Here is a 27,801-nt window from a genome sequence, read left to right as displayed (position 1 = left end):
ACTAAAAAGCCAGTTAGAAAAAAAAAAAAGCTGTTAAAGCCAGGCTACTAAGCCTAGTAAGATCTATTAGTTTATTGCAGTGTCAGCATGCCCAGTTTTTACTGCATCTGGAGCATTGTCAGAGTAAACGAATCTGCACTCAGAGCACTGACAGAGGGAGCTCGTATCTGCCTGCAAAAGACAATATAGGAAGAGGCTGATGTGACTGGTAATAACCATGCTGAAACTCAACAGGGGCCTCAAAAGGCTATGGGGAACTGAGAGGTTTGATGGCATATTAATAGGTCTTTTTCAGGTTCCCCCCCGCCAAATAACATTTGTCTTCAGCAATGTCTTCAGCAGCAGAGGCTTATGTCCGAAGAAATCTCTGACCTTTAACAAAGGCTGCCGCATAAAAATGCTCCTATCCTTTCTCAAAAAAATGATCCAAAAACCCCACTTGATTAGTCTTGCCCAAGGTGAATAACCTGTCAGCTTCAATATCACACAATACCTGCATTAATAAGATTTAAATCGCTTCTAGGAACTTGATGAGCTGCTTCGGTGTTAATGTGGCCCAACTCTGTGGTGAGTTTCACAGCTGAAACCTTGCTGAGGTGACACACTTATTACCAAGAACATAATTTGGACAAGTATTTTTAAAACAGAAGGACTTCCCACACATATACTTTAAGAGATGCACAAAGGGCTCTGCTAACATTTTCAATCATCTTGAATGCTTAAATAATTTTTGAGCACATTTTGGCCGTTGTATCAAAGCATGCTACATTACATACTGCATTATGACACAGCGAATATAAAAAAGACATGACAATTATTTGGACAATTGAGAGCATGAATAAAAAATGATTGCTGAATTGGATGCTGTACAGCTTATAGCTTCTGAGAAGAAAGCCTCTGTCTTGTAGGGTTTATAAACTCCATGAACCTAACTGCCTCAGCACAAAAATTTCTGCCTAAAAAAAAAAGTATGCACTCAAGTCAAAGCTCAGGGCATACATCGAGTTTTCAAATAACTCAGGAGTTTTGCTGAATCAAGATTCAACACGAACTCTGAGAAGCAGCAAGCAAACTTTGGTCTCAAAACTCATTCAGGGCAGTAACCGGCATCAAAACAAATTCTAGGAGAACGAAGGCAAAAAATAGCGCTGTTAACTCCTTTAGTCCTTAAGCTCTCAGAAATTAGTGAAACAATTTGCCGGTCTTTTTCTTAAAGTAAGTGCCCGATCATTAGCAGAAGTACTAGTCAACAAAGCTGTCTATTATAGTAACAGTAATATGGGCTTTTAATTATAGTAAAATATTTTTAATTATTCACAAAACTATAACTGTTAATGCATTTACCTACTTGAAACATGTATGCTAGGATGGTAAAATAAACTTAAAGATTCATGAATCAAGTCTATGTCCAAAACAGACCATCCACACACCTCCCATCTTTCACTTTCCATTGGGATATGGGAGAAACAATGAACTGAAACAAAGATGCAGAGGGAGCAGTGGCCACCAGTAATGAGACACACAGTGCCTCAAAAAGGATCATCTTCTGAAGTTGAAGGACACTATTTCAAAAAGCCATTCTTCTGCAACGAGTGATAGCAGTAAAAAATTAAAAAAGAAATGTGTAATACATGGAATGAAGGGAAGATGCCAATATAAGAGGCTTGCCAGACTTGTCTGTGTGTGTATGAATGAAGTTCAAAAGCATAATGACTTAATTATACCTCAGAAAGTGGAGGGAGCCTTAGGCTGAGGTGCAGACAGATACTGGTAGAGGCTGGGAAGACAATAGGGCTGTTAATTCAAGGCCAGTAACTCAGGCATAACTTTCCCAACAATAACGTTTGTTTGTCTTTTTAGGAATTTTAGCCTTCATTAAGAAATACGATAATTCAGATTTTCTGTCATCATAAACCCTTCCATTCCCTTCTTTCCTCAAAAGAAAATACAGCCATTGAAAGGAGTTGTTTCTAATCACTTCAATCAGTAACAGGTCACAATTTCTTGATGAAAAATTATTTTCAAGTACCAGTTACAAAATCATGTCTCAAATACCAGGTCTTTAATATTATTATAATTAGAAGTATTGGTGTGCCACCACAGGACCAAGTTCAAGAGTAGCAGAGTAGTGTATTTATGCACAGCTGAAGAGGAGGTGTAAGGCACTACTCACTGCGTAGCTGACACGCAGTGAATGCAAGGGGAGGAGAAGTAATCTGCTCTAAAGGGATGGAAACCAGGGAAATACACATTTGTAAAGTGAAGACAAACACTTGGGAAACGTACTCATGGAGAGATCACAGAAAAATATTGGCCGGGGACACGGAGAAATCACAGTCCTCAACCAACAACACATCAATTGACGAAGTCAATGAATGGATGAAGCCAAGCAAAGTCAAGCTAAAAATTAAGAATGGGAAGTTTTTTAGTGACAGGTAGCATAGCGTGCCAGCTGACTGAGCTGAAAGACTGAGGTAAGCTTTCAGCTACGGAAGGCGTATTTGTTTAGAAAGGGCGATTAACCGGTACAACCACACTGCAAAGAGTAGTAATGCATACTGCGTTTGTTGTTGTCTTCCTGGGTATCTTTCCGAGAGCTACGCTTTAGCCAAACAGAAGTTATCGGGATCAACAAAGGGGTACCTGCGTGAAACGTAATGGTCTGTTGTTTACAGGAGGTCAGACTGAACGAGCTAATGGTCCTCCCTGGACTTAAACTCCTGACTCAACACAGAAAGAGGCTGACAGAGCTCAGGAAAAGAACACAGTGCTGCCGTGAGCCCCTCCTTGCACTTATACTGCAGATCTGTGTGCCTCAACTCAGAAGGAAAAAGGAAAGAGTACATTACAGAACACAAATTCAGCACCAGAGACTCTCTGCAAACGTTGGTGACTGGATGCTGAAGACCTGAAGCCAAGATTCCACGACGTACTGAAATTACTGAAGACTTCCCTTGAAGGGGAACCCAATTGAAGGCTTTTTATTTAGTTAAGAAAATGAATAAACATCACTGTGAAACTTCTCTCCATGTATAGAGGACATCACTGGAAAATAACAGAGCACAGGTATTTGTCAACAGTACTTCAGTGACACAGATAACTGTATCAGCAAATATTTAGCAACTGTTCTGACTTCTCCACCATCATATCATCTTTCTTGCCTCCACAATTTTCAGAAAAGATAACAGTATTTTTCTTCACAAATTATATACATTTAGCCCAGTTTTGTGGCAGTCAACCACAGCTGAGACAAATCTGATCTTACCCCCTAGAAGAATTTTACTTATATTTTACTAAGACAGAGCATGTTATACAATACCGATGAAACTCAGTTATACAGACATACAGACCTGGAACACATGGCCTTTGAGAAAAATCTAATTCACAATTAAGGCAAAAACCATGTTCTACAGCTCAAGCCGCTCTCCTATTTTCAGCATCTTTCAAAGACTTTTACCTATTTTCAGCATTAAAGCTACAGACTTTTCCCATAAAATATTATAAAAAAACCCCTACCCATGCTACAAAGACAACATGAGGTTCTTGGGACATTTAGATTCAACAAATATTACAGTGGCCTGTTGTGAGCTATGTATAGCTAGAAAAATCAAATTTCATCTGCCACTCTGTCAGGCTGCATTCCAAAGTCAGTTTATCACTGCAGTGAATACCAAGATATTTATCTTCCCTGGCTAGGTTAATCTTGTGTTCCATAATTATCATGACTGCCATAAACACATTCAATTCTGTTCCTGCATTTGTGAATGTTGCCAGTTTGGGGAGAAACTGAGCTTAAAGGGAGTCGCTTTTGTTTACTTTCAACTTAAAGGCAAAAGCAGAAATTAAGAAGTATATTGCATTGGAGATTGTATTTATTACGAGGCCTGTGATGACAGCTTTCCAGGTAATTTTTGAGCCTTTAATTAAATTAAAATCATTACAAGATCACCACATTTAAAGCGTTCCAGGCAGGAAATGGATAGAGACTACTATGAATATAGTTGGTTGCCAATATCTGTCTGTCTGTGAATGCATGCATACGTACATGTATATGCCTGCTCTCCTGCTGCTTTGAGTAGGAGAAGACAAATAGCACCTTTGTCTCTGCTTTCAGTGACAACAACCATGCGAAATCCCAGGCTCAGAAATATGCTAACCAGGAATCCTTTTCTTGGGATACCAAAAAAATCTCAGCCTTTCCCTTCCTGAATTCCTCTGAAATGGACGGACAGGTAAACTGGAGAGAGAGAAAAAACAGGGAAGGATGATGAGTATGCCTGGGGACACTGCAGCCTTCTGTGTACTTGTCAAAGGCCGATTAAGATTAAAACCTTGAATTGCTCCTCGTCAAAAGCCAGAATATGACATGTGGAACTCTAAGAAAAGATTGAAATGAAAGGTTTTGTTCAGAGGGTTTAGCATATCCTCTAGTTCAGAGGATGCAAAAGTTGGAGCAAAAGCCAGACTCAAAAAACCCCTAGGTTTTGGTTGGCTTTAGCTTGCAGGAACATGGCATCTCCCACTCCACCACTTTAGAAAAATGAAGGTGAAGAACACAGGCTTCACCTAAGCTTAGCAAATATGAGCTACATTTTATGATGTTAATGAAACCCAAGCACAGGCAAAAGCTGAAAAATTTAGTAAGGCTCTAGCTAGTTTGTATTCACAGGGTCAGCAAAGGTATATGAATTAGGCACAAGAAGAAGCAGAGTTTCCAATTCTTATTCCTCTCCCTCTTTAGCACAGTGTTCTAGAAGGAAACAAGAAGATACAAAATCAGACAGAAATTCTGTTCCTCTGAGATGGATTTCTTCCATGACCACTGGCTCACTAAACCTCCTTGGGCTATTTCCATTTCTGGAACAGGGATAATAATGTATCTATCCATCTGTATATTGTTACGTTCAAAATTCACCCATGTTTGCAAACCACCCGGAGTCCTTCACAGATGAAACTCTACTGTGATGTGAAATAAAATTAGCTCATTAGAAAAGGGAATACATGTGCACATGCATAGGTTTGTTTATGTCAATGTTTCCTTATTTCAGTTTCCCCAAAGTTCCAAAGTCTCCATATAAAAAGAAATTTCTACTCTTCCAGCAAGTTTAGACAGGCTTTCTATAACTTCACCAGACAGCAAGGAGAATAAATCTGAGGCTGTAAATCCATGCTCCTACGAGGAGATAGAGACAGGCATAATTGGCTCACTTGCAGAGTTCTGGCACTACGTCACTGGAAAAGCAAAATGTGCTTAAAGAACATCTCAGGTGGAGTGGATAAAGTCACCTTTGGCTTCTGCTGCAGAAGTGGCGATATGCCAAAATGAAGTGCAAACCCAGAGCCACAAGCACCATTAGCATAAGTGACAGCAGATTAAGCTGAGAGAACATGCCACAATGACCCACAGGTTCCCCAGCCGTACTAAAAATATCTACACAGAAGCAGACAAGGCATCTTCCAAATGTGGAAAAAAATAAGGCCTTAGGGAAACTAAATCCAAAGAAACCTTCGTCTTTTTTAAATCTTCTGTTGGTAACTTAAAAATACATAATTAAACAACTACCTGTATATGTGAGAACATGCATGCAAGCTCAAAATACAGCTACATGTTACCGAAGGACCAAACAATATGTTCAGGTAGAGCTGTCTTTGCTGGAGAGAGTCCTCCCACAGGGGCAATTCCAACCAGGATGTCAACAATTGCAGCGAGGGCTGACGAGGAGGAGGAGGTGGTTCAGGATGTAATAGAAAAGACACAAATCTGAAATACATCAAAAAGCTAAGGAATGACTCATTTTCAACAACTGTATTAATAACAGAGTGGGTAGGCTGTAGAGGCTGGTCAATGCTACAGAACAGCAAATGCTATCACAGCTATTGACTATGGCTGGGAGGCGATCGAGACCTCCCGTGTGAGTGCATTTCACATCCACTGGTTATTTTCCAGTTTAAGCATATCTGGCAGAAGAGTCAATGTGATACACACAGTTCAAAGTGGCAGCAGCATACCTGTCCTGTTTGTTTGTTTTGCACGCCTTGAATCTAATCTTGCACAACTTCAGGCAGGATGACAGGGGCATGCAAAACAGGTTGATGTGATGCATGAAATAGGTATGCCACTTTAGCTTTTATCTGAGAGCTTCAACAGCCAAACACTTTCTTTTACATCTCTGGAGAACGATATGCATTAAATTTAACGTAAGTATTAACTACTGGCACCTTCGATCTTGAATATTACCTACAGGCATCATAAGATACAGCGCAGAAAGCAAATAAAAAAGGAGTCAAAGCGCAAAGAAGATGTAGCAAATATTAAAAAGTAGAATAAGAGGTGAAAAGAATATAATATGAAAGAGAAGAACAAAGAAATACATCTTCACTTTAAAAAATGTTAAGCATCGATTAATAAAATGAAATCATAAAATAATTATACCAAAATAAATAAAACTGATTTCATTTAGACGTTTTATAAAGGCCATAGGACCCTTAAACAATTATGTTAGACAAACCCTAAAAAGAGCATTCCTGATCTTCAGTTTGTTGGCTGATTTTAAACACATTATCTGCTGTAACACTGACCACAGAGGACAGAAGCCCACCATTTGGATGATGGCAAAGGGATGAAAAAAAGGTCAAATAAATGCTGAATAAACTGATTTTGTCAGTTAAACCAAACAGGGACCTAAATGTACTTTCTGAAATTTTGCAGTTGTGACTCCTTTTTTACCTTACATCTACTGGCAACGAGTTCCAAAGACGAAACACACGGCGTAAGAATGGTTCTCCTTTTACCACTTTCAGGGCATTGCTTTTTAATGTCACTGGATATATTCTTGTTTTTGTATTTTAGGAGAACTGATAAAGGTCAGAAACATACTTGCCCTGTCATACTCACTATAACATTACTTCAGAGGGAGCAAGTCTAGGTATTCCACCACCGATTTCTATAAATCTTTCAAGACAGAAGATGCAGAAAGGAAACTTACTGCTTCTACCACTTGAGAGGTTACAGCTTGGGATGAAACTTGGGATGGACTCAGGGACTCTTCCTCTGTAAACCCCAATCTCTTTTATGCTCCCAGACAGACCTGAACAGAAAGCATTGATTCCAAGTGCTGCACCTTGTGACATTCAGTACACCGAGCATGAGGTGCAAGGCTGCTTCATATAGTTACCTGTAACATTTTCAGCAATCATATGCATGTGTTTCAGTGTGGCGCAGCATCTCCCTGTCTGGGAATGGTTTCCTGTCAATACTCTTTCTCAGTTCACCTCCCCACATATACGCATGCAGCGTTTCCTAACAGTATAAAATCTGAATTCTGAGGACTGTTCTGCTGAAGGACGTGTAATGCTCAGTGTTCAGAAACACAGAATAAAATATTTGAGTAGGTAAAAAAGGAAACAGTTAATTCTCTTAATTATTTTTTTCAAGGCTTTTCTCTCTCCTTCTATCCACTCTCCTGAGGGGAAAAAGCTCAATCACTCTCATGCTGTTTACTTTCCAGGGTTAACAACATTTACTTTAATATTAAACTTCAGACTTGATCTTAAATGGCTGTAAATAGGATTACAAGGGAGCAAATCTTTGAGAGCCTGAATCTTCATTTTCTTGCTCTGAGCTGAACGCATGCACCATGAGAACACCATGCTGAGAACAATTTGAAATGCACAGAGAGTCATTTTCTAAATATACACAAAAATGGACCCCTTTGATGTGTTCTTTAGACAAAAGTAACTTTTCCACATGTAACTTTTCTCTCCCTCTGTACTCTTAAGGGACCCAATGTTCTTCAGGCAATGACTACAAAAATAAATTAAACCAGTTTAATTTTAGGTGTGTCTCACCCTACCCTTACTTCTCCTGCCAGGAAAAGAAATCTCTCACTGCTTCAGACCTGTTCTGACTTAATTAAGTAGGTACTTAAAGCCCTATTTTACTCTTGAAATAGTAGTAGTACCAATATTAACAATCAAAGTGTTTGACACTGAAACCTGGTAAGCAATACAGTATCAAAAAAACCTGAATGAACAAGCCAAAATTTAGGAAACTACGCTAATGGAAGAATGTGATTAATGAAATTAATCCTGCTTGATGTATAGATGAGCTTTACCTCACTGAATTTTCAAGTTCTGTAATAACTCACTGCATATCACTTATGTTGTTCGTGAGCAATGAAGCTCATTACTTACTACAAGGAATTGGACTATTCCAGTCTACTTGCAAGCATAATCAGCAAGACAAATGACTTACAGGTGCTAAGCATCGTGCCAGAATGTAGAAAGAAACATCACAGATCTTATCTGAAAACGCATCTGCAGTGAAGATTAACATTTTATTCCAGTAATGGGGTGGGGTAATTTAATTTCTTTGGTTACAAGGAGAGAAAGTACTGCCAGGCTTCCATAAATAATCTTCGACTGGCCTCTAGAAGTAACAGATGAAGACACGAACCTGGTCCTCTCTAACCAGTTTGCTGACTCCTCCCCAACTCCATTTCACCGAAGGCAGGAGAGATAGCCAAGAAAAGCCAGATTTCCACGTGCATCTCTACTGAACCCTGACATTCACCTTGATGTCTAACCCTGTTCTCTAACTTACACATAAAGAAGCCCGAAATAACATCTGCCTCACAAATTTGAGAAGAGTGGGCCAAAACCACTACTGGCCTGTTGTACAATCCAAAGGCCAACAAATAAATAAAAATGAGTAACACAACCTGTCTTGCCCCCAACAAAGGAATTGTGGTCCTTTACATTTCCAAAGCCCTTTACATTTCCATTGTGCAGTGTTACGCTTCCTTTTTAAGGCCTATGACACCAATGATTAAAACAAGGCTTTTCCCATTTTTCAGTGAAATCTTGGAAGAGGAACTCCAGCAGTTTTCCAGGCAGAAAGGAGCCTGGTGTTGTCAGACTGTCAATGTCTGAAGCTCAGAGAGCTGACAGTGGGAAACAAAGCTTTTTAATTCTAAGTCACAGGGTTGAAATCAGTACTGAATAAGATAAAATGGTCCCAAGATAATGCTCCCTGCACATAATATCTTCTGATCTTTTACTTATCTCCCAAAATAAATATTTTTTAAAAGTTTAAAAAAGTTTGTCTTGAGATGTCATTCACACAGGTTCCAGCTGGGTGCTCCAGTGTGGCTCCCGAACATAACAAACCTCTGAACAGATCCCATCTCACCTCCGTTCACTCCTCATGCTTACAACTTTCCTTTTACAGAAAATACTTTTACTGAACAAGTGGATTGCTTCAAACTGGGATCATGTTAGCAATGGTGGAAAAGGAACACAACCTCCAGAACACATCCTGTTATGGTAGATATCTTTCAACATCCTGCAAATGACAGCTTGCTCTTCCCGCATCTGCTAGTAGCCCAGTAAGACATTTCTTAAAACCTTCTCAACCTGAAGCCGTGATGTATTTTCTCTTCACTGATTATCTCAGAATGATGAAACAACCCAAGCGCTGTAATAGCTTCTTGGTTTTTTTAAACTCAACTAGAAACAACACATAAGATCTGTACAACCAGTGTTGTGAAATGCCACAAACACCCATTTGAGTAGTACTTTTGGGGTTTTTTTTCCCCTTTTTTTAAGGAAATAAACTACATTTTCTGTGATCATTTTTTATGGCATATCTTTTCAATAAAGTTTTTCCTCTCTTCTTTTAACCCTTTTGAATGGACAGCCTGTCACAGCCATAGGCTGTAACTAATTTTTGCACCAAATCTCCTTCACTTTTAAGTAGTTAAAAGCAAAGAGACACCCTTGGAACTGTTTAAAACTCAAGTTTCGGTCATATGTTATGAATACAGCCAATGAAAAATTCTGATATGTGTAATCTCTCTCTGGTACACAAAAATATTAGCAAAGTCAAGGCACTCTTGATGTTGCCCAAATATAATTCCTCATGCTCCTCATCTTAGTTCAGATGCACATAATCTACAGTGGCTTTAAACTACTAATAATGCCCTTTTCATGATGTATTTTCACCTGTCTTTTTAGGGCAAGTTCAGGATAAGTACCTCTGGAGTGACTCACTGCTTCAAACAGAGAGAGGTTTCATTTTACAACCTTTCTTTTTTTACCAAGTATCAGCTGTGGTCCATACCCATCCATTCTAATATCAGTTATCCCTAAAAATGACCGACCTTGAGTCATTACCTCCTGACAATTTGGAAAGCTCACTTGGAATAACCATGTCTAACCTCAGTGTGGTGGGTCGACCTTGGCCAGCAGCCGGACACCCACCCAGCCACTCTCTCACTCTACCTCCTCGACAGGACAGGGGAGAAAATATGATGAAAAAGCTCTTGGGTCAACATAAAGACAGAGAGATCACTTAACAACTACTGTTATGGGCAAAACAGGCTCAACTTGGGGAAAATCAATTTAATTTATTGCCAAGTAAAGTAGATTTGGATGATGAGAAACAAAGACAAAAAGATTGAAATAACACCTGCGCCCCATGCCTCATTTTTCCCCAGGCTCCACTCCACTCCTCCACTCCCAAGTCTACCCCCCCGAGGGGTGCAGGGGTATGGAGAATGGGGGCTTCATATCAGTCCATACCAGCTCCTCTCTGCTGCTCCTTCCTCCTCCCACTTTTCCCCTGCTCCAGCGTGGGTCCTCGCAGGGGCTGCAGTCCTTCAGGAAATATCTGCTCCTGTGTGGGCTCTCCATGGCCTGCAGCTTCTTTTAGGGCACACCCACCTGCTCCAGCGTGGTCCTCCACGGGCTGCAATGTGGATGTCTGCTCCAGCAGAGTCTTCTCCAGGGGCTGCAGAGGAATCTCTGCTCCAGCACCTCGAGCACCTCCTCCCCTTCTTTTCTGACCTTGGTCTTCCCCCTGGTGTTTTACACTTTTTTCCCCTCAGTCAATGTAGGGCAGTGCTTTTCTCTTTCTTAAATAGGCTTTCCCCGAGGCACCCCTTGGCTGAGGGGCTCAGCTGTGCCCTACAGTGGGTCCATTGGAGCTGGCTGGAACTGGCTGTGTACAGTATGGGGCCGCCCCTGCAAACCCTTCCCCCCCAGCCCCCCCAACCTTGCCACCTACACCCAATGAGGTCACTTAGGAAACAGGCATCAGCACCCCCAAAATCTCTGTTGTTCTTGCTGTGCCCCTCCAGGGGAGCGCTGACACGGGCAAGGCTAATGCTTGCCAGACCCATACCTACACTGGGGGTACAAGAAATTGCTTTTCCAGTCTTGTCAATGCAGACCTGTCCACCAGTATTAATATTAGTTTCTTTTTCCTTTATACTCACTTGAGGGAGCTGGGACCAAATAAAATCCCAGAGAACAAAATAAGACTGACAATTTCAGCACTGATACACCTCTCCTCAACAGTTTTATTGCGCTTTCTGTATTTCTACAAATCCTGGGGCAAGGTGTTAAACCAGAAAACTATGCTGCAACACAAACCAAATACCTGGGTTTTTCTCTCCTGAATTATAATAATGCATACAGTTGTCCTGAGATGGTTGTTCACTCAGGTAGAAACTGTTAGGTTCTGACCTGGCAGATACCAACAAGTTGGATGAAGCAACAGCAGAGTAAGTTGGTCCTCTAAATTGACACCTCTGCCTTTCCCACATCTAAAAGATTAGTTCATATTTTCTCTCTTTCATATGTCCCCCCCCCTCCTCTCTCTTTCAGTTTCACTGTTTCTATTGAAGTACAGGCTGTGAAGGATTCCCAGTGACATACCTATCTCTGGCTCACACAGAAACGGCAGCAACTAATATGGGTACCTCTGTGTTTCCATGGCATCTCAGAATCACCAATGTATGGTTCGTCTCTGCGTGATAGAATTATCATTCAGTGGAAAATCCTCAGGTTGTGTGTCAGTAACAAGAAGGCCACAGAATGCAATCCCACCTCTGCTTAGGGTATGTTACAGCTTCACAGCTGGCCAGGGTTTGCAGCCATCATTCTGCATCTGGTCTTGAGGATACAAAGCAGACCCTTCACATTAATTATATACCATTCCCTAGAGCAAAGGGATGCTTTGTCAAGTGCCACATACATACTTGTCACACAATAAATAATAAAACATTCACATTAAATAATAATAAATTAATAAGTGTTCTGTTCCCTAGGCTTAGCCTGGTTTAAGAAACTATGTGATACATCTAGCCCGACAGGGCTGCTTGGGTTGCTGTTTATGCAACGGGTCAGCCAGGTCACCCAGAATTCCATACTAAATATCAATTTCACTACGGACTCCTGCAAAATTCATTTGCTTGTTGCCAGAGGAATGATCCTAATTGATACTTTTCAGCAACATACTGTTTCCCTACACTTAGGGGACCTTTATTATCTGCACTAACACTTTGGCTAATGCTGATGATTAAAAGTCACATTTAGGCCTGTATAGTTTAACAAACAGTGCCTGTGAGAAAGGTGTGGGATTAGGTATTATGACAGACAATCAGGTATTACTATTTAAAGCATTTTTAACTCGCTAAAAGAACTTAACAGAAATTAAAGCGTAGCTTCTCTGAAGGAAGCAAACCCTGTTTGACCTTTTGCACTCTGAGGGCAGATGATGGTGCCAGTTTTGGTTTGCATACAATGCCAAGGTAAAGGCACTTTGAATTTCTGCCTTCTAGTTACATCCTTAAATTAGCAGCCTGAGATCCTCCTCATAACCCTAACTGTCTTAGGATTTGTTTGATCTTGGTTCAGGCTGCATCATAACTGATCACTTATCTAATCCTCATTATTTCTGAAGTTTTGAAAAACAACAGAACGTGGCAATAAATATAATTAGTTACTGGGATTTACCAACATCTGTGACATGCTTTTTGTTCTTGGCTTCTGAAGAAATATCTGAAAAGACACATGCATACAAAGATTTAATCACAGGATCAACTGGGCTGGCAATTCATTTCACTGTTTTTGAAATGTTTTGCTAAGTACCAAATTCATTCATAAGAAAAAAATCCCTTGTGCTTTTCAGTAGTCTAAAACAAGGCCACTAAGAAATGAGAAGTCAGTAATTTTACTATTAGTCTGAAAGTCATCACAGACACTAAACCATAAACCTCTTAATATTCTTAATAACCTTAACTGCAATCTTCAGTCACCGAATATTTTAATGCCACCAAAACTATTTCATCAAAGCACCCATCCTAAAAGATTCTATCCGTTATGGCTCAGAAAAACATAAATATAACATTTTCCATGTATGTACAGTTATTTAATACCTTTACTTTTCTGCCTTGCTATCAAACCTGATTCAGTCGCAATTCAGGGCCTGCAATCATTACTGAAGACAACAAATTGCATTTTTCAGCGTTTGCAGTCCTTATCTCATACTGGACCAACAGTGAATGAAAAGCAGCCTGGGAATGCAAAGTGAAAAGTCTGGTCTTTGACAAAACACTTTATTTAAACAAACAGGTGAATATTCCAGCTTGCCCTTTGAAAGAGTAATGTTTGTACCTAGCGAATATTTATTAAATACCATTTGGGACCATTAGTATCAAATTACAGAGGAGTTCCCATTATAAATGGTATTTTGTAATAAGAGGACATAAAGATGTGTTGAATATAAGTATACTGTTGGAATATATAAATGGTTTTCCTAAAAGAAAAAGACAAAATGATGAACCTTTTCCCAATATCTTTGCATTATTTGTTGCAAAAACATATGTGACCCACATAATGGCTATATAAAAATAACAGGCTGCTCATAAAAAGAAAGTCTAGAGAAAACAGCATGTGGTGGTTTTATTTAGTGTGGCTTTTAAGTTTCAGGGAAACAGATCAATATAAGTGATCAGGAGTGAATGCTAAAAGAAGTTGACCCCATAAAAGAAATTCTGCATGCTCTTTAGTCCTAAGCATCAGAAGGACACAGAAAGCGAAGATGAAACTAGATACAGATTAAGAAAACACAAGTTTCAAGTAGCTTAGTTTTTTGTTCAAATTTTGTTTTAACTTTTTCTGATCTACTTTTTTCCCTGGTTGTGACAAGTCATGGGCAGGAGGGAGAGAAGGCAGTGGAGGGGAAAAAAAAGAAAGAAAAAAGAAGAGCCTTTGTCAGCATCGGTCAAAACCAAAAGTCTCTCTTTGACCATTTCAGCCTCTTGAGTTTCTGTATCAGCAAGCAAGTCAGTGTACTGGTTGCGCTATGTACAATATCTTTAGGGATATGTAAATGAAAGAAACACCTTGTAAAGAACAGCATTGTAATGTAAAATACTAAGCTGGATAACTCGAGGATACTAATGAAAAACACTGTGTGCCTAATCTTGATTTACTCTTCTGGTTTTCCTTTTTTAAGACTAAGATCTATTCTAAAGATAATAAAAAACTAAAGAAACTGCAGTGCAGACGGAGGTTCCTGATTTTTGTAAACAGGTGCACCTTGCATCCTTATTCTGATCCACAGTTGCTCAGATCATAAAGTTTTAAAAAAAAAAAAGATGCAAGCAAAACTATTATTACTTGATGTTTCTCCCATTTCTGGAAGAACCCTGATTTCCCTTCTTTCACCTCTCCATTTCAGCTCTCCCCCTTTCATGACTTCACAACAACTGCATTCACAACCTCAGTTCTGTAGCGAATCACCTGGACATTTTGGAGCTAGCGGCACAGAGTAGAGAAGATGCAAGACCGCTTGTACCTTGTAGTTTAAGAAAAAGGAGATGGGTTATATCCACCCACTATGACATGCAGCGGAGCAGCAAGCTGAAGGCTTTCTTGTTATTTCTAATTCAAATACAGTAACCTTCTGGTCTGATTTCACCAGAATGAGAAGAGGAAGCAAGAAAATATCAGCCTTCAGAAAATTCTCACGCTTTTCTCTGGATGTCTTTACTGACCAAAGTTCAGCAACTGTTCATAGATGGGTCTTTCCCCTGCCCTTCACTCCTTCCAGCATCATGCAGAAAGTTAACATGGAGCTTAGCAACAACCAGCAGCTTCTGGAAATCTCAGCATTTCCTATGGAGATTAAAACTATACGATTTCAGGGATAGGTGGTTTAATCCTCTGTGAAAAAATAACCCTAGTCCGGGGTGGGGAAAAAAGATATCCTTTAGCATTTATTATCAAATATAACCCCCCCCAAATTGTTAGCAATTTTAATTCTGTTACACAGTAAATATAAATAAATAAACATGGAGTTTGAACTCTGGCTCTCGAAGGACAAAAATATTTCCTTCTTTGCTAATAGACTTAATTTATTAATACATTTTGATTAGATGTAATATTTCTTTGCAGAACGGTTTTTGGCAGTGCATAACCAGATGCTCAGTAATATCCCTTGGAGAAGCTTGACTCCCACATGTGTCTTTCCTCATGCATTTTTTGCAAGGTGATTACCATCCATTCATCAAATGACTCTCTCATGGAACACCTGAAGCCCCTCCATTCCTCACCTTACATGCCATTTCTCCTCCTCCTGCCCTCCTCCTCATTCCAGTGGATTTTAAAATGGACAGATTTTAGTGACACAGAGAAGTAGTACATCATCTTCTTCTCCTGGCTCAGCTTCTCATTACTCTTGCCTGAGATGGTCAGACACTTCCACACATCGTGGGTATTTCTAAACCAGAATTTCCACCTTGTTCAGCAGAAACCACAAGCTGAGTGAAGCAGCAGCTGACCAGCATCAGAAAGCCAAGAGCTGCCACACTACACACATCTTCCTGTTGTCAGAAGGAACATTCAGGACACGTCAGGATGAGCTTATTCAAAGCAAGAGGTCCTGGGGTGCCAGCAGACAAAACTGTACAGGAAGCAGATGTGGAAGTATTAACGCCCTAACGCATTTCAAAGGCCTTGTTTCTGGTTAAGACTATCCATTAAAATAAAATTAAAGAATTAATCATGGCCTAGCCTCAATAAAATACTGAAAGATCTTGTAAAACTAATAAACTTTGTATCCACCACAGCTGATCTCCTCACGTGCTTGTGCTGTTGAGCACCAACAGCTCAGCTTGTAACCAAAAAGGTCTCTTCAGGTTGACGATGCAGCACTGCTTTCTTGCAAGACTCCTCCAACAAGCGATAGGTCCAAGCACAACTTGGTTTTGTCTAGTACCTTTTCAAAACCATTCTAACTCACGTGTCCAGCTCAGTACTAAAATTTCAAGTTTCTATAGACAATGTTCAAAAAGGCCAATCTCCAGTCTTCTAAACTTTGTTACTACTGGAGCATCAGGCAGCTGTCATTTCCCTCCGGGGCAAGTTCTCCTCACTGACTTGAGCATCTCCTTACCCCAGTTCCCTTTTACTGCAGTAAGAACAAGACATTGACTGAACTTGCAAGTGCTTCACTCAACAGATGTTGATGGGAATTATCATTGCTCTGCCAGACTGCTCCAGCTCATATCCTTAATCTCTATTTTTGCCTGTCTCTTTCCCTGTACTCGTCTCACGCTTCTTATTTATTTCCTGGTCTTTCCTCTTCAGTTCAGGTACCTATGGATCCGCATCTATCCTGATTTCTCTCTCTTCTTTGTTGGATTAATATATGTACCATATCTGTGGTACATATCTGCAAAGCTGTGCGGAAGTGAGTGTATTTTTCTTGTTGTCACACTGTCTAAGGCTACAGATTTCTTATCGTTGACTGAGATTAAAAGTCACATTTAGGCCCATAACCAGAATCATGTGAAGGAGCACATACAACCAGCTTCCACCTCAGTCAACAAATAACCCTTTACATTTTTCTTAATTATGGCCAGCCAACATGAGTGACAACTTCCTGTGCCCTTGCACACCTTTTAGATCACCCTTCCAAGAAGAGATTTGAAAACATCGGTCCCATATCAAAATATAAAGTGAAAGATGTCAGCTCTGTAAATTAATTCAGGAAGACAGAATAGAAGGAGGATTTATATGTAAGGACGAGAGAAAAATCTATGTGCATCAGACTAAAGACAGACAGATACACAATCGGATATCTGCATGTATCTACAGTGGAAACATCTGCTGGCTCTTATTGCTGCTTCTCTCCTCTTTTCTTCTTCTATTTCCGTTCTTTTGCTTCCCAGCCCTCTTTGTTGAATGTAGATGCTTTTTTCTTCTTATTATTTTTCATCTTTGATTACTAGCTTGTAAAATAATAAAAGGAAAGGAAAATGGAGAAATTGTTTCCTCTAACCCCACCAGATCTACAATTTCATGGCTAAGGTCCAACTCAATGCTTAACATTTTAAATTGTTATTTTTAATAATAAACATTATATACAGGGGGTTGCTCACTAGACAGGCCTGTATTACTGTAGCTCTATTTATAATCAACAGCTAGCTCCGCCTAGTGTCGTCTTTATTCATCAGCGAAACAGAAAGCTAAAACCAAATACTATAGATAAAACAGAAGCAAACTGTAAAATCACTTGTCAGCTGGATGATGGCCACAGACAGCATGCAGTTACGATTACTGGCGTCACAAGGAAAAGACCATTTTAAGTAACTACTGTATGATGATAGCCAGCCAGCACTCTTGAGACAAGCGACTAGCAGCTTCAGGAATATAAATATAATACAGGCGATATAAAACAGTTTTACTGCTACCCTGAAAAGGTGAATGGCACTTAAGCTGTTTATATGGGTTATTCTCTCTATGGTTTCATTGTCATCAACAAGGACAAATTATTGGTAAATTTAATAGAACTTCTCTGAAATAGAATAACAATGATTTTTTCTTATTGCCATCAAAACTACAGAACTATTTTTGGCTATGCAAACCCCATAGCAATCCTCTCCATTAATAAGTACATCTCCCCTCCCAGCAGTCACAAAATAATTTAAAATGCCTCTCGGAGGTGATCAAAGCAGGGAAATGCTCAAACTAGCTAACAGTATATCAGTTTTACTAATCTTTACCTTCAAACTTTCTACAGGCTGGTTCACTGCTGTGTATCTAGAAACATCTATCTTACTAAAACTGTTACAGCTTTAGTCAGCAACATTTAGTGTTTAATAGCCTGATCCCCTTTTGACAAGACTACATAGAGTACAGCCAGCAGAGTCATTTAAAATAAAGTCAGAAAAGTGAATATCCAGTACGACAAGAGATTTCTTGATCATCACCTTGGAAAAAACGATAGACCTAATGAAGAAGGGAGTTTACATTGAAAGAAAGCGTTTTGTAAGGCGAAATAATCAAAATAATTTAACATAATCATATCCTGTGAGCTATCAAGCAGTGTTTGAATGGTTGTTGGACCTCTGAAGAGGAAGGAAAGAGAGGTCCTGCCTTACATTTAGAAAACACCACTTTTACTTCTTTAGATCGAGGGTGACCCACTCTGATAGAGCTGACACCTGTTTTAAACCTACTCAAATCACCTGTTCGGAGCTGCTTAGCAGTTTCACCCTAGTGGTGATAAAATATATTTCAATACGTACAGTATACACTTAATGACTGCTCATGGTGACAGAGAGGGAGTATATAAGTCGGGGAGGGGGGGGGCAGACAGGATGAAGGAACATATATTAAGATGATACATGCACCAAAGCAAGCACCTCTAAATTTTCTCAAACTTTCTCAAAATACTCAGTTGAAAGTTATGCTTGTGACTCATCTAGTTTAAAGTACTCACAGCTAAATTCAATGATTATATGAAAACCTCACTGCAACGCAGAATATGAATTTAATAAAATGCACACGAAAGTGCTCTCTGATGTTTCAAAAATAAGAGAATACTCCAATTCTCAATAATTCAGCAGTTACTGTCATTTCTCATTAACAGCTTTCAAAATCCTATCTGAAACAAGCTGATACAGAGAAATTAAGAGCAGTAATCAAGCGAGAAATGATAGACCAGCTGGGTAGGCATCAAGTTGGCAAAACGTGAATACAGTTCAATAGCTGAAACAGATGCTGGAGTTGTTGAGAAACCCTGCAGGAGATATTGATGTATTTTCTTTATATAATACCAAACAACCGAATAAATGTCAAGAGCTAAAAACTGATGGGGAATAAAACCTGTCGGAAAAACTAACTATAAAGCAGAGACCTGCAATAACATCTTTTCATTATACCAAAACATTCAGTACATGCATCTTCATTTCCTCGGGATTCCTGAATATGCCAATACATCAATTCGAGCCTGCTGGTGAACCAGAGGGAGCCTTTCCCAGTCTTGTTTCACATTTGCTTGTTTCTGTCTACCTGAAGCTTCACAGACTTAGAAAATACTTTATGCTTCAGTCTCATCCTAACACAACACTCTTTTTCAAGCAAGCGATTCCCCGAGCTTGGAGGCAAGCAGGAAAGAAAGGGTAACACAAGCATAAATGAAACTGCAAAATCCATTTTGCACGAGGAATGTTGTTTTCAGAGTTTCAAGACCTCAGCAACAAATCCTCTGCCATCGGCGGCAGCTCGTTCTAGCATATGCTTTGTCATGGTCAGTTTCTAATTACATTCATAATGATGCAATAGCTTTGATAATCCTACCTTCCATGCCAGCTGCTTTTCTTGTCACTCCATCATGCCAATAAGTTGGCTGCTGTAACAAATCAAGATAGTGCAAAACAGCATCTTTCCCCTGCATCTGTCATCTTCCTGAAAGCATTCTATTACTGCCGACTGCTGGGAACCAGAAAGTCTATTTGAATTCCAGCAGCTCCCCTTTCGCATGATTCAAGTTAGGTTAGGTGGGCATGCCTAACAAGATTCTCTCCATCATTTATTATGCAGCTGCTACACCGTCGGTGTGGTAACCACTCTGACTTTATCTGATACGTCAGTCTTGCAAACCTCTACCTCCGTGCAAACACACGAGCCACAGAAGCATCTTGCATTTAATGAGCATTCTCCCTGCCTAAAGAGAGTGCATCTGCAAATCTGTTTCAAATCCCGCTGTTCGCATTGTCCTCTAAGGCTGATGCAAATGTTTGAAGATTTTTTTTTTATTCTTGCGTTTCGTCTCTTCAGAAAGCACGGTTCTTCATGCACGCTTGAATTATTCACACTTCAGCTAAACGTTTGCTGATTTGTGTCCATCCAAACAGCACCTTCCCGTTGAAACTCTCTGCTTGAAAGCTACTTCTGAATAACAGTGCTGTGCATTCAGGCTCTCAACTCTGTTTCATTTTAAACATGGCTTTTATAGCTACACCTCAACAAATACATTTAGCTCTTTTCATGCAATGAATGGCTGTCTAATGAGGGAACAGTACATTTTTAAGCAATTTATCTAGGTCTACCTGTAGGTGACTTTCACTTTTTGTGCTTTATACATTTTAGCAGTAAGTGGATAGCTCCGTTAGAGCATCTTGATATTCTTAAAGTGGTAAGAACACTACCATAAGCTGTTTTTTGCCAGCCTGTGGAGGACACACTCATACAACAGAGTTTGCTTAAGTGCTTCTGAGTATTGTGAATTAAAGGGATAGGATTGTTCTGTTGTCTTTCTATTTATATTTTCTGTTGGGGTGGGGGAAAAACACGCTTGCGTCAGTGATTTCAAAAGAATATTAATAGAAATTGACATATACACGTCAATCATCCTCCAAGTTAAATTAGCTGCGTCTCCTCCCACCACTTCTGCCTGCAGTTCAGAGTCAAGGCATTTCATCTTTAATGCGTCTGCTTGCTCCATAAGCTGAATAAACATCCCCAATCCCACACTGGAAAGTTTGAATACCTGAGAGGAAAAAAAGGAACAATTTAACATGTGCAACCACCCGGCTAAAACCCATTAGTTAAGGGAAGTAGTGAGGGAGAGCAAGGACTATCACTGGAGTAGTACCTCCTTCCTCAGCCTTTGCACAATGGCAAAGGAGTGAGGAAGGGGAAACAGCACACTCCCCCGGGAAGAGCTTTCCCTTGCAGTGGTGGGCAGCTCAGCATCGCTCACCAGTTCTCATATTCCCAGTCCACAAGGCTCATAAGGTTTCGCTCAAGCCTCACTTCTTCACTCAGATGTGTTCAACTTCCCCATGGTTTGCAGCGCCCTCCCCCCCCCCCCCCCCAATTCCCTAGTCTCAGTTAAGTTCCTGAACCTCTTGGCTATGAAAAATAAGCTTGAAAACATGAGCTTAGGGGAGTTCTAAGTCACAGAAAGGGCGCGGGGGGGGGGGGGGGGGGAGATAAGAGAATCCCCTACTTTGAAGGAATAAAAATAAAAAACCGGGACATCTGATAGCTTCTCCTCGAAGCCTCCCGCAGAAGTGTTACCAGTGCGTGCGACTGCAGGGCACATCCCTCTTTGCCCCGTGCGGAGCCCCAGCCCAGGGGCCAGAAGCAGGGTCCCAGGGTCCCCGCGCCCCGGGCGGAGGGGCAGGCACACTCCCCTGGCCAAAACCCGCCGAGGGACAGCGGCGGGAGCAGGCTGGCGCCGGGGGTGCCGAGCACGGGAGAGCTCCCCGCGCTGCTGGGAGGGATCCGACTCCCTGCTCTCGCCCCCATCTAAACGGCACAGCTGACACCTGAATGAGCTAACGGAGCACGGCGCGGTTTATATTTGACACTCTATTTATTCCTAGCATGCTGCCAGAAAATGCCTTTTTAGAGATTTCATGTAAATAAAGCAGAATTACTACATCTGTTCCTCTGTCTGTAGCAGCACATATCAACAAGCTAATTTTGCATTCAAGGCAACAGAGGCAGTCCTATCGTATACTCGCAAAGTGCACAACTATAAAGTGCCTATCTGAAAATACTGTCAGCTCCTTCTTGTTCACAGTTTAAGTCATTTCTGAAGTGAAACAAACCAGACAATAAAATGAGGACTGACTTTGAAGTTCCCATAAATTCTAAGTACATAAAAGGGTATGCTTAATATTTCACACTTCTAGCTGCATTATGATTTTCAAACCACAGACATAGCAACAAGCAATTTACATGGCATTTCACAAAAGATGAGTTTGAGTTCATAGCTCATATAACCTGTAGTTGCAGGGAAGACCTAAAGCACCCAAAACCTCACCATAGGCTTGATTTCTAGTTCAGTGAATTTTGAGCTATGCAAGATTATAGATGGAAATATCCAGAAAAACATTTCATATGTTGATAATACTGGTAAGAGAATGGGGGCATCCGGTATGGCATAAATATACTTTAGCAGAATCCTATCCCACCCAGATACCTCAGAAGGAAGTACAAAAGGGGGGAAACAGCCAAAAGAGAGAAAAAAGAAAGAGGGAATTATGGAAAATATTTCCAGAGAGATAAGCATAGCATTACAAGGAGGATCCACTGGGGTTTATCACTCAGTATTACTGCGCTCCAGCACAGCATACAGCGGATGCGATGTAGTTTAGCCACACAGACCATTCCCATTCAGATCAGGGCTATAGGAAGTAGCCATTTTTGCCCTGGGCAGAATTTTTTTTTTTTTTTTTTAATTTTTTTGTTTTGGAGGAGAAGGGAACTGTAATATACCAGTTTTGGCATCTTCTGTGTACACTAGCTGTGTAGAAAAACAGCCCAGAGAAGAATGGAGAATCTGGGAGGAGAAACCAGTATCAGTCATTCTGTCCACATATTAATAGGCCAGATTAATAGCTGGCTTTGTTCTCTAGTTTTTCTGCATTTTTCTGAGAAAACAACAGCCTTGGTTTCTGCTTGTTGTAACTGGATTCAGCATCTGCATAGATATAATTATAGTAACCCACCCATATGGAATGAATTGCTTTAGAGAGGAAGCTCCACGGGTAGCGCTCCCAGACTCTACAATAACACAAATACGTATTTTTTTTCTCTTATACAGAACTGTCCCCAGTCTGGAAAAAGCAGAAATAAATGACAAGTGGAAAAGCACTCATCGAGTGGTACTCTGCTTTTTACAGTACTGAACTCAGTAGGCAAAGAAACTCCAGTCCATTTGGGTGACAATGGCATGAGAAAGGAAGGAAGTCCATCTCCCTTCCTATTCCATCTACAGCTTATGGCAAAGACATGTATTTGCAATAATGCATCTATTCCTTTTAATTGCTTCACTGCTACTAGAGACACTAATTGGCCTATTCAGTGTGCTTGAATTTGATTACGGTGGTGTGTGCACATTACAATGATAACTAAGATACAATGTAGAATCTCTTCTCGCTGCCATTTCTTTTTTCCTTTTTGTTTTCCTCTTTGGAAGTACTAGTGACTCCAACAAAGCAAGAGTAGATAACGGATCACTGAAAAAAAATGAAGCAAGCAGATTGGCCTTGACCTTCAGCCCTCCATGATGCTCTACATGATGCACTCTCTCTGGCATGCAAAAACGAATGCTGATTTTACCTAGCAAAAACTGTTCATTTGATTTGCTAATATGTCTCCTGAAGAAAGTCAATTTCTCTTCCCTTTTTCTCTGCCTCCCGTTATTCTTAGGTACTTCATCCCTCCCCCGGTAAACAACTAATTCAATCAATCAATCACGCAAGAAAATACCTTGGTGATATACTGTGCATGTTTAGATTAATAAACATCTCCAGTGGGAGCACTGGAAAGTTTGTTTGGACAACACAGACAGGAATTATTAAGTATTTCTTACCGTTAACCATTCTATATTAACTACACTTCTCAATTACAGGATTTCTGACGTATGATTATAAAAGCAAGCTGTCCATAAAGAATCACTTTCCCATAGAGTTAGAGCTATCAGTACTTTCATTTTAGTGACAATATCTCAATAGTTTAGCGAGGATGACTTCTGACAATTATGGCACATGTAGCTTTGACTGCTTAAGATTTGAAAAACTGCTACAGAGGAGTATATAAACAACTGAAAATGAACAACATATACAAAGTCATGTCTCTAGAAACTAAAAGCCCAGTGCAACCATCATCTCCACACAGATGCTTACAAGCCCTGGGACTCCAATGGAACAGTTCAAAGTCCCGGTCACCTGGACAGGACAACCGTGTTGCCCAGAGAGACTTTTCAGATGTGGGTGTCCGAAGTCATCCAGCCAGGCACGTGACAGCCATCCAAGGAGCTGAAATTTTCAGGGGTTTGAAACTTTTCGCTCATCTGCACCATAGCTCATCCAAGTATTTTTTGTGCAGAAGTCATCTTCATTTTTTTAACTGAACCTCAGGTGTATGAAATTCACCTAAGTTCAGGCATTTGTCATAAACCGAAAGCTCAGAACACAACTTACCTGAGGACATATTAGGAGAACTCAGGACCAACCTTTCAAAGTGAGATTGATTCCATTTATGGTAAGAAAGTTTTGCAAAGTTTTATTACAGATGTGCTTACAACAATAATAAGCAGAGATGTCCTTAACAACCCCAGGATTTCATATTACAGGACTGGGATAAAAAAATTATTCATAAAAGATGTTACTGAAACAGTTCTCTGAGGGCATCTCTAATGGCAGAGCACAGCATGCTAAAAAGTGGATACTCTGCACCAATTTTGAATATTTCTGTGTGATACAGTCATCTGAACACTGCTACAAACGTGGATAATATGATGTCTCAAATATGACAATCATTAAGGTTTTTTAATGGCAACCTCTGGTTATTTCTACAGATAAACCAACAGACATTCTACATTTTGTTCTCACATAGCATATATTTCAGTGACAGTGAATTTAAAATACTAGGTTCTAGCAAGAAAAAAAAAAAATCTAGTTAACTCATTCTCCAAATATTTAACACACATCAGAAAGCAGAAGCATACAGTTTCACTATTTAACACTCAGAGAATTAGTGACCTTGAACTCTTCAGGAAACGCTGTTAATCTTCCTCCTTAAGAAAGTCTTGTATGTTCTGTTAGCACAAAACTGAACAATGACATGAAGTTTTAAGATGTTAATTACATAAAACATGTATTTTGTTCTCTTACAGCTCCTTTTAAATTAGACTGACTTGAGCTACACAGCTTTAACCTTCTTCCATTTGTACCTTTACTTCTTTGGGAAAAGACATTGTTCAGCAATACTAGGCTTGAAATAATTACTGACGCAAGCATCTTAATTTGTTCATTCTTTCTACAGCTGCAGTCCATGTATAAGATGATGCATAACAGATGTACCAGGAATAAAGAAAAAAACCCAAACAAACAATGACCAAAAAACCAGACCTAACACACATCTCGCAGCCTGCCCTTCTGTGCAAGCCCTGTGTGCCGGTACTCAGCTTGCTGTGGTTTTGAGCCCATAAGCACTCTCACCTGGTATAGCTCTCCAGCAAAGTACTTGATGTTTCTCTCCATTTTCACCAAATGCAGATGATTGTCACATAAGATAAATTAGGGAACTGGTTAAATGGCAGCTGGTCGATAAATGTTTTGGAGATCACAGATCACATGCTTTCAAATGTTTTCTATTGGTCATTTCTACTGCTACTCCAGTTATATTCTGGTTTAGTGGTATTTCTAATTCATTGCATTGGTTTCCCAACGGATCATTAACCATTTGGTAACATGCATATGACAGCTATACGTTAAAGAACTAATTAAAGCAAATTCTACCACATTCCAAATTCCCGTATCTCCTCAATCAAACTTATCTTCTCATGTTTCTTCGATATATATTTTTCTAACTTAATTATCTATGTGGTTCAGGTTGTGGTATTAATATTAAAAATGGACTTCCAATTAAGATTACTGATGAGATTGCAACTGCTAACACTAGTCCAAAATCTCCAAAGATGGCAACTGAGAGTCCTTGACCAGCAACGCTTTTGTAAGGCTTTGTTTTTCAGTTGAGTCTTTACGTTAAAACACCAGGCAACTTTTTCACCTGGGTCCATTAAAAAACAGTAACTGCTTCAGAAAACCCTAGCAAACCCCTTAAAAAACAAACCAAACACCCCACACAGAGAGCACTTATCCAATCCCTTTCGGTACATTAGAAGATTCCCAAAAAACTAAAAAATATAGGGGGCAGAAAGCAAATTCCTTAATACTCAGTGAACGAGGCTGGCCATAGAGTCTGGGGTTCCCCTTACCGACGGGGTTCCCACCGTCTGTGTTCCCTGAGCATGTCAGCAGTTCAGAGCACACAGTAATAACATGCGGAAACCATGTTTCTGGAGGTGAACACCTCCTCACTTTCCTGGGATAAATATAGCAACGAGGGTTTCAGAAATATTAAAATCTCATAAGATTTTACATTTACTATTTCCGTAACAGGAAATAAAACTACACAGTATCATACGAAGATGTTTTAATATATTCTAAATTAAAAAAAAATAAAATCCATGGTAGTTGCCTTGCGCTTCACAAAAGACTTACTACCTTAGAAAGGTGAGTTCTCTCCACAGTATCTAGGGCTTTTGCCACAATGCAAGTTAACAGGGGTCACAAATAAAAGAATCTTCCACCCTTCCCTCCCTCCTTTACCAGCAGAAATAACATACTCCACATTTTGCATCCCTATCATTGAATAATCTGCTTTAACGTTGAAGATTTAAGAGTGGATGTCTACTATTTTATTACAATATATGAATCAAGGAGAAAGACAAACAGACAAAACCAACTTAGTTTCCTGGAAATTAATATACTAAAAAAAAAAAAGTTTTTTTTTTTGTTTGGGAGTGGTAGTGTTTCTTTGTTTGTTTTTAATATGGGATTTGAAATAAAAATCTAAATCTGAAACAGAAGTTGAGTTCATCATCCACAACTATTGGTGCTCTGTAACCTTCTCAACTTCAGCATAAAGAGAGCTTGAACGTCCCTTTGTCATGTGAAAAGTCTGAAGAAGAATCCACATCTCTAGGTCATTTGAGAAAAAAAAAATGTTTTGGAGAATTGCCGCAAATTTTTGCCTTGCCTCTTCTGGTTAGGGAACGCACTCTCACACCTACATATTGATTCTGCCCCAGCATCCTTAAAAGCTGGTTGGGGTCAGTTCCTCTCCTGAACATCCAGAAGGGGCACCTCTCTCAGCATCCATGGAAGTATACTGGGCTTCTACCAAAGAGCTGGACTCCCAAGTTTTGTTCATGTTAAATTATAAAATCTTTTCTAAATCCATCCAAAATCCGTGAGATGGATAAGAACGATCCTCTGACAACAGCACAAGACTTCATTAACCTGACATCCTTCCACTGCAGGAAGTTCTGATGAGAAACAAGTTAGACGGGCTCATTTTCTGTCTCAAGGAGAACTATCATTCCCTCAGTTAACAGACTAAAACAAATTTGCCCATATCTTTGCTTTAGTACTGCTTCACAGGTCCTGTAGAACAGCTCTCCCTTGTGTTGTGGACCAGGAGAACCCATTTGTGTGTATTATCTCCTTTAAATGATCATGGTGGTGATGAACATAACGTTAACTACAATTTTCCAGCAGATTTTTCATATGCCTGAAGATTTTATAGAATCATAAAATCATAGTATTGTTTAGGTTGGAAAAGACCTTTAAGATCATCAAGTCCAACCATTAACCTAACACTGCCAAGTCCACCACTAAACCATGTCCCTAAGCACCGCTTCCACAGGTCTTTTAAATACCTCCAGGGATGGTGACTCAACCACTTCCCTGGGAAGCCTGTTCCAATGCTTGATAACCCCTTTCAGGTGAAGATATTTTTCCTAATATCCAATCTAAACTTCCCCTGGCACAACGTGAGGCCGTTTCCTCTCGTCCTGTCACTTGTTACTTGCGAGAAGAGACCGACACCCACCTCGCTACAACCTCCTTTCAGGTGGTTGTAGAGAGCGATGAGGTCTCCCCTCAGCCTCCTTTTCTCCAGGCTAAACAGTCCCAGTTCCCTCAGCCGCTCCTCATAAGACTTGTTCTCCAGACCCCTCACCAGCCTCGTTGCCCTTCTCTGGACACGCTCCAGCACCTCGACGTCCTTCTTGTAGTGAGGGGCCCAAAACTGAACACAGTATTCGAGGTGCGGCCTCACCAGTGCCGAGTACAGGGGCAC

At 40.1% G+C, this 27,801-nt stretch overlaps 1 protein-coding gene across 10 annotated transcripts in view; it reads right to left on the bottom strand.

The window, feature by feature from the left end:
• DMD (dystrophin) overlaps positions 1 to 27,801 on the bottom strand; it is a 1,394,632-nt gene that overhangs the window by 1,249,626 nt on the left and 117,205 nt on the right. For 6 of the 10 annotated variants that reach the window (XM_076355734.1, XM_076355779.1, XM_076355714.1 and 3 more), the window contains exon 1: positions 19,435 to 19,548. The exons of 1 other annotated variant lie outside the window; for it this stretch is intronic. In XM_076355734.1, the coding sequence (XP_076211849.1) occupies positions 19,435 to 19,531 (97 nt within the window). In that variant the 5' untranslated portion in view covers positions 19,532 to 19,548. Of the gene's footprint in view, positions 1 to 19,434; positions 19,549 to 27,801 lie in introns of those variants that run through there. 3 more of the 10 variants (XM_076355685.1, XM_076355705.1, XM_076355762.1) reach the window with 1 other exon arrangement.

This window comes from Aptenodytes patagonicus, chromosome 1, assembly GCF_965638725.1.
Source record: "Aptenodytes patagonicus chromosome 1, bAptPat1.pri.cur, whole genome shotgun sequence".
NCBI lineage: Eukaryota > Metazoa > Chordata > Aves > Sphenisciformes > Spheniscidae > Aptenodytes > Aptenodytes patagonicus.
This window is presented reverse-complemented; position numbering and strand designations above follow the sequence as displayed.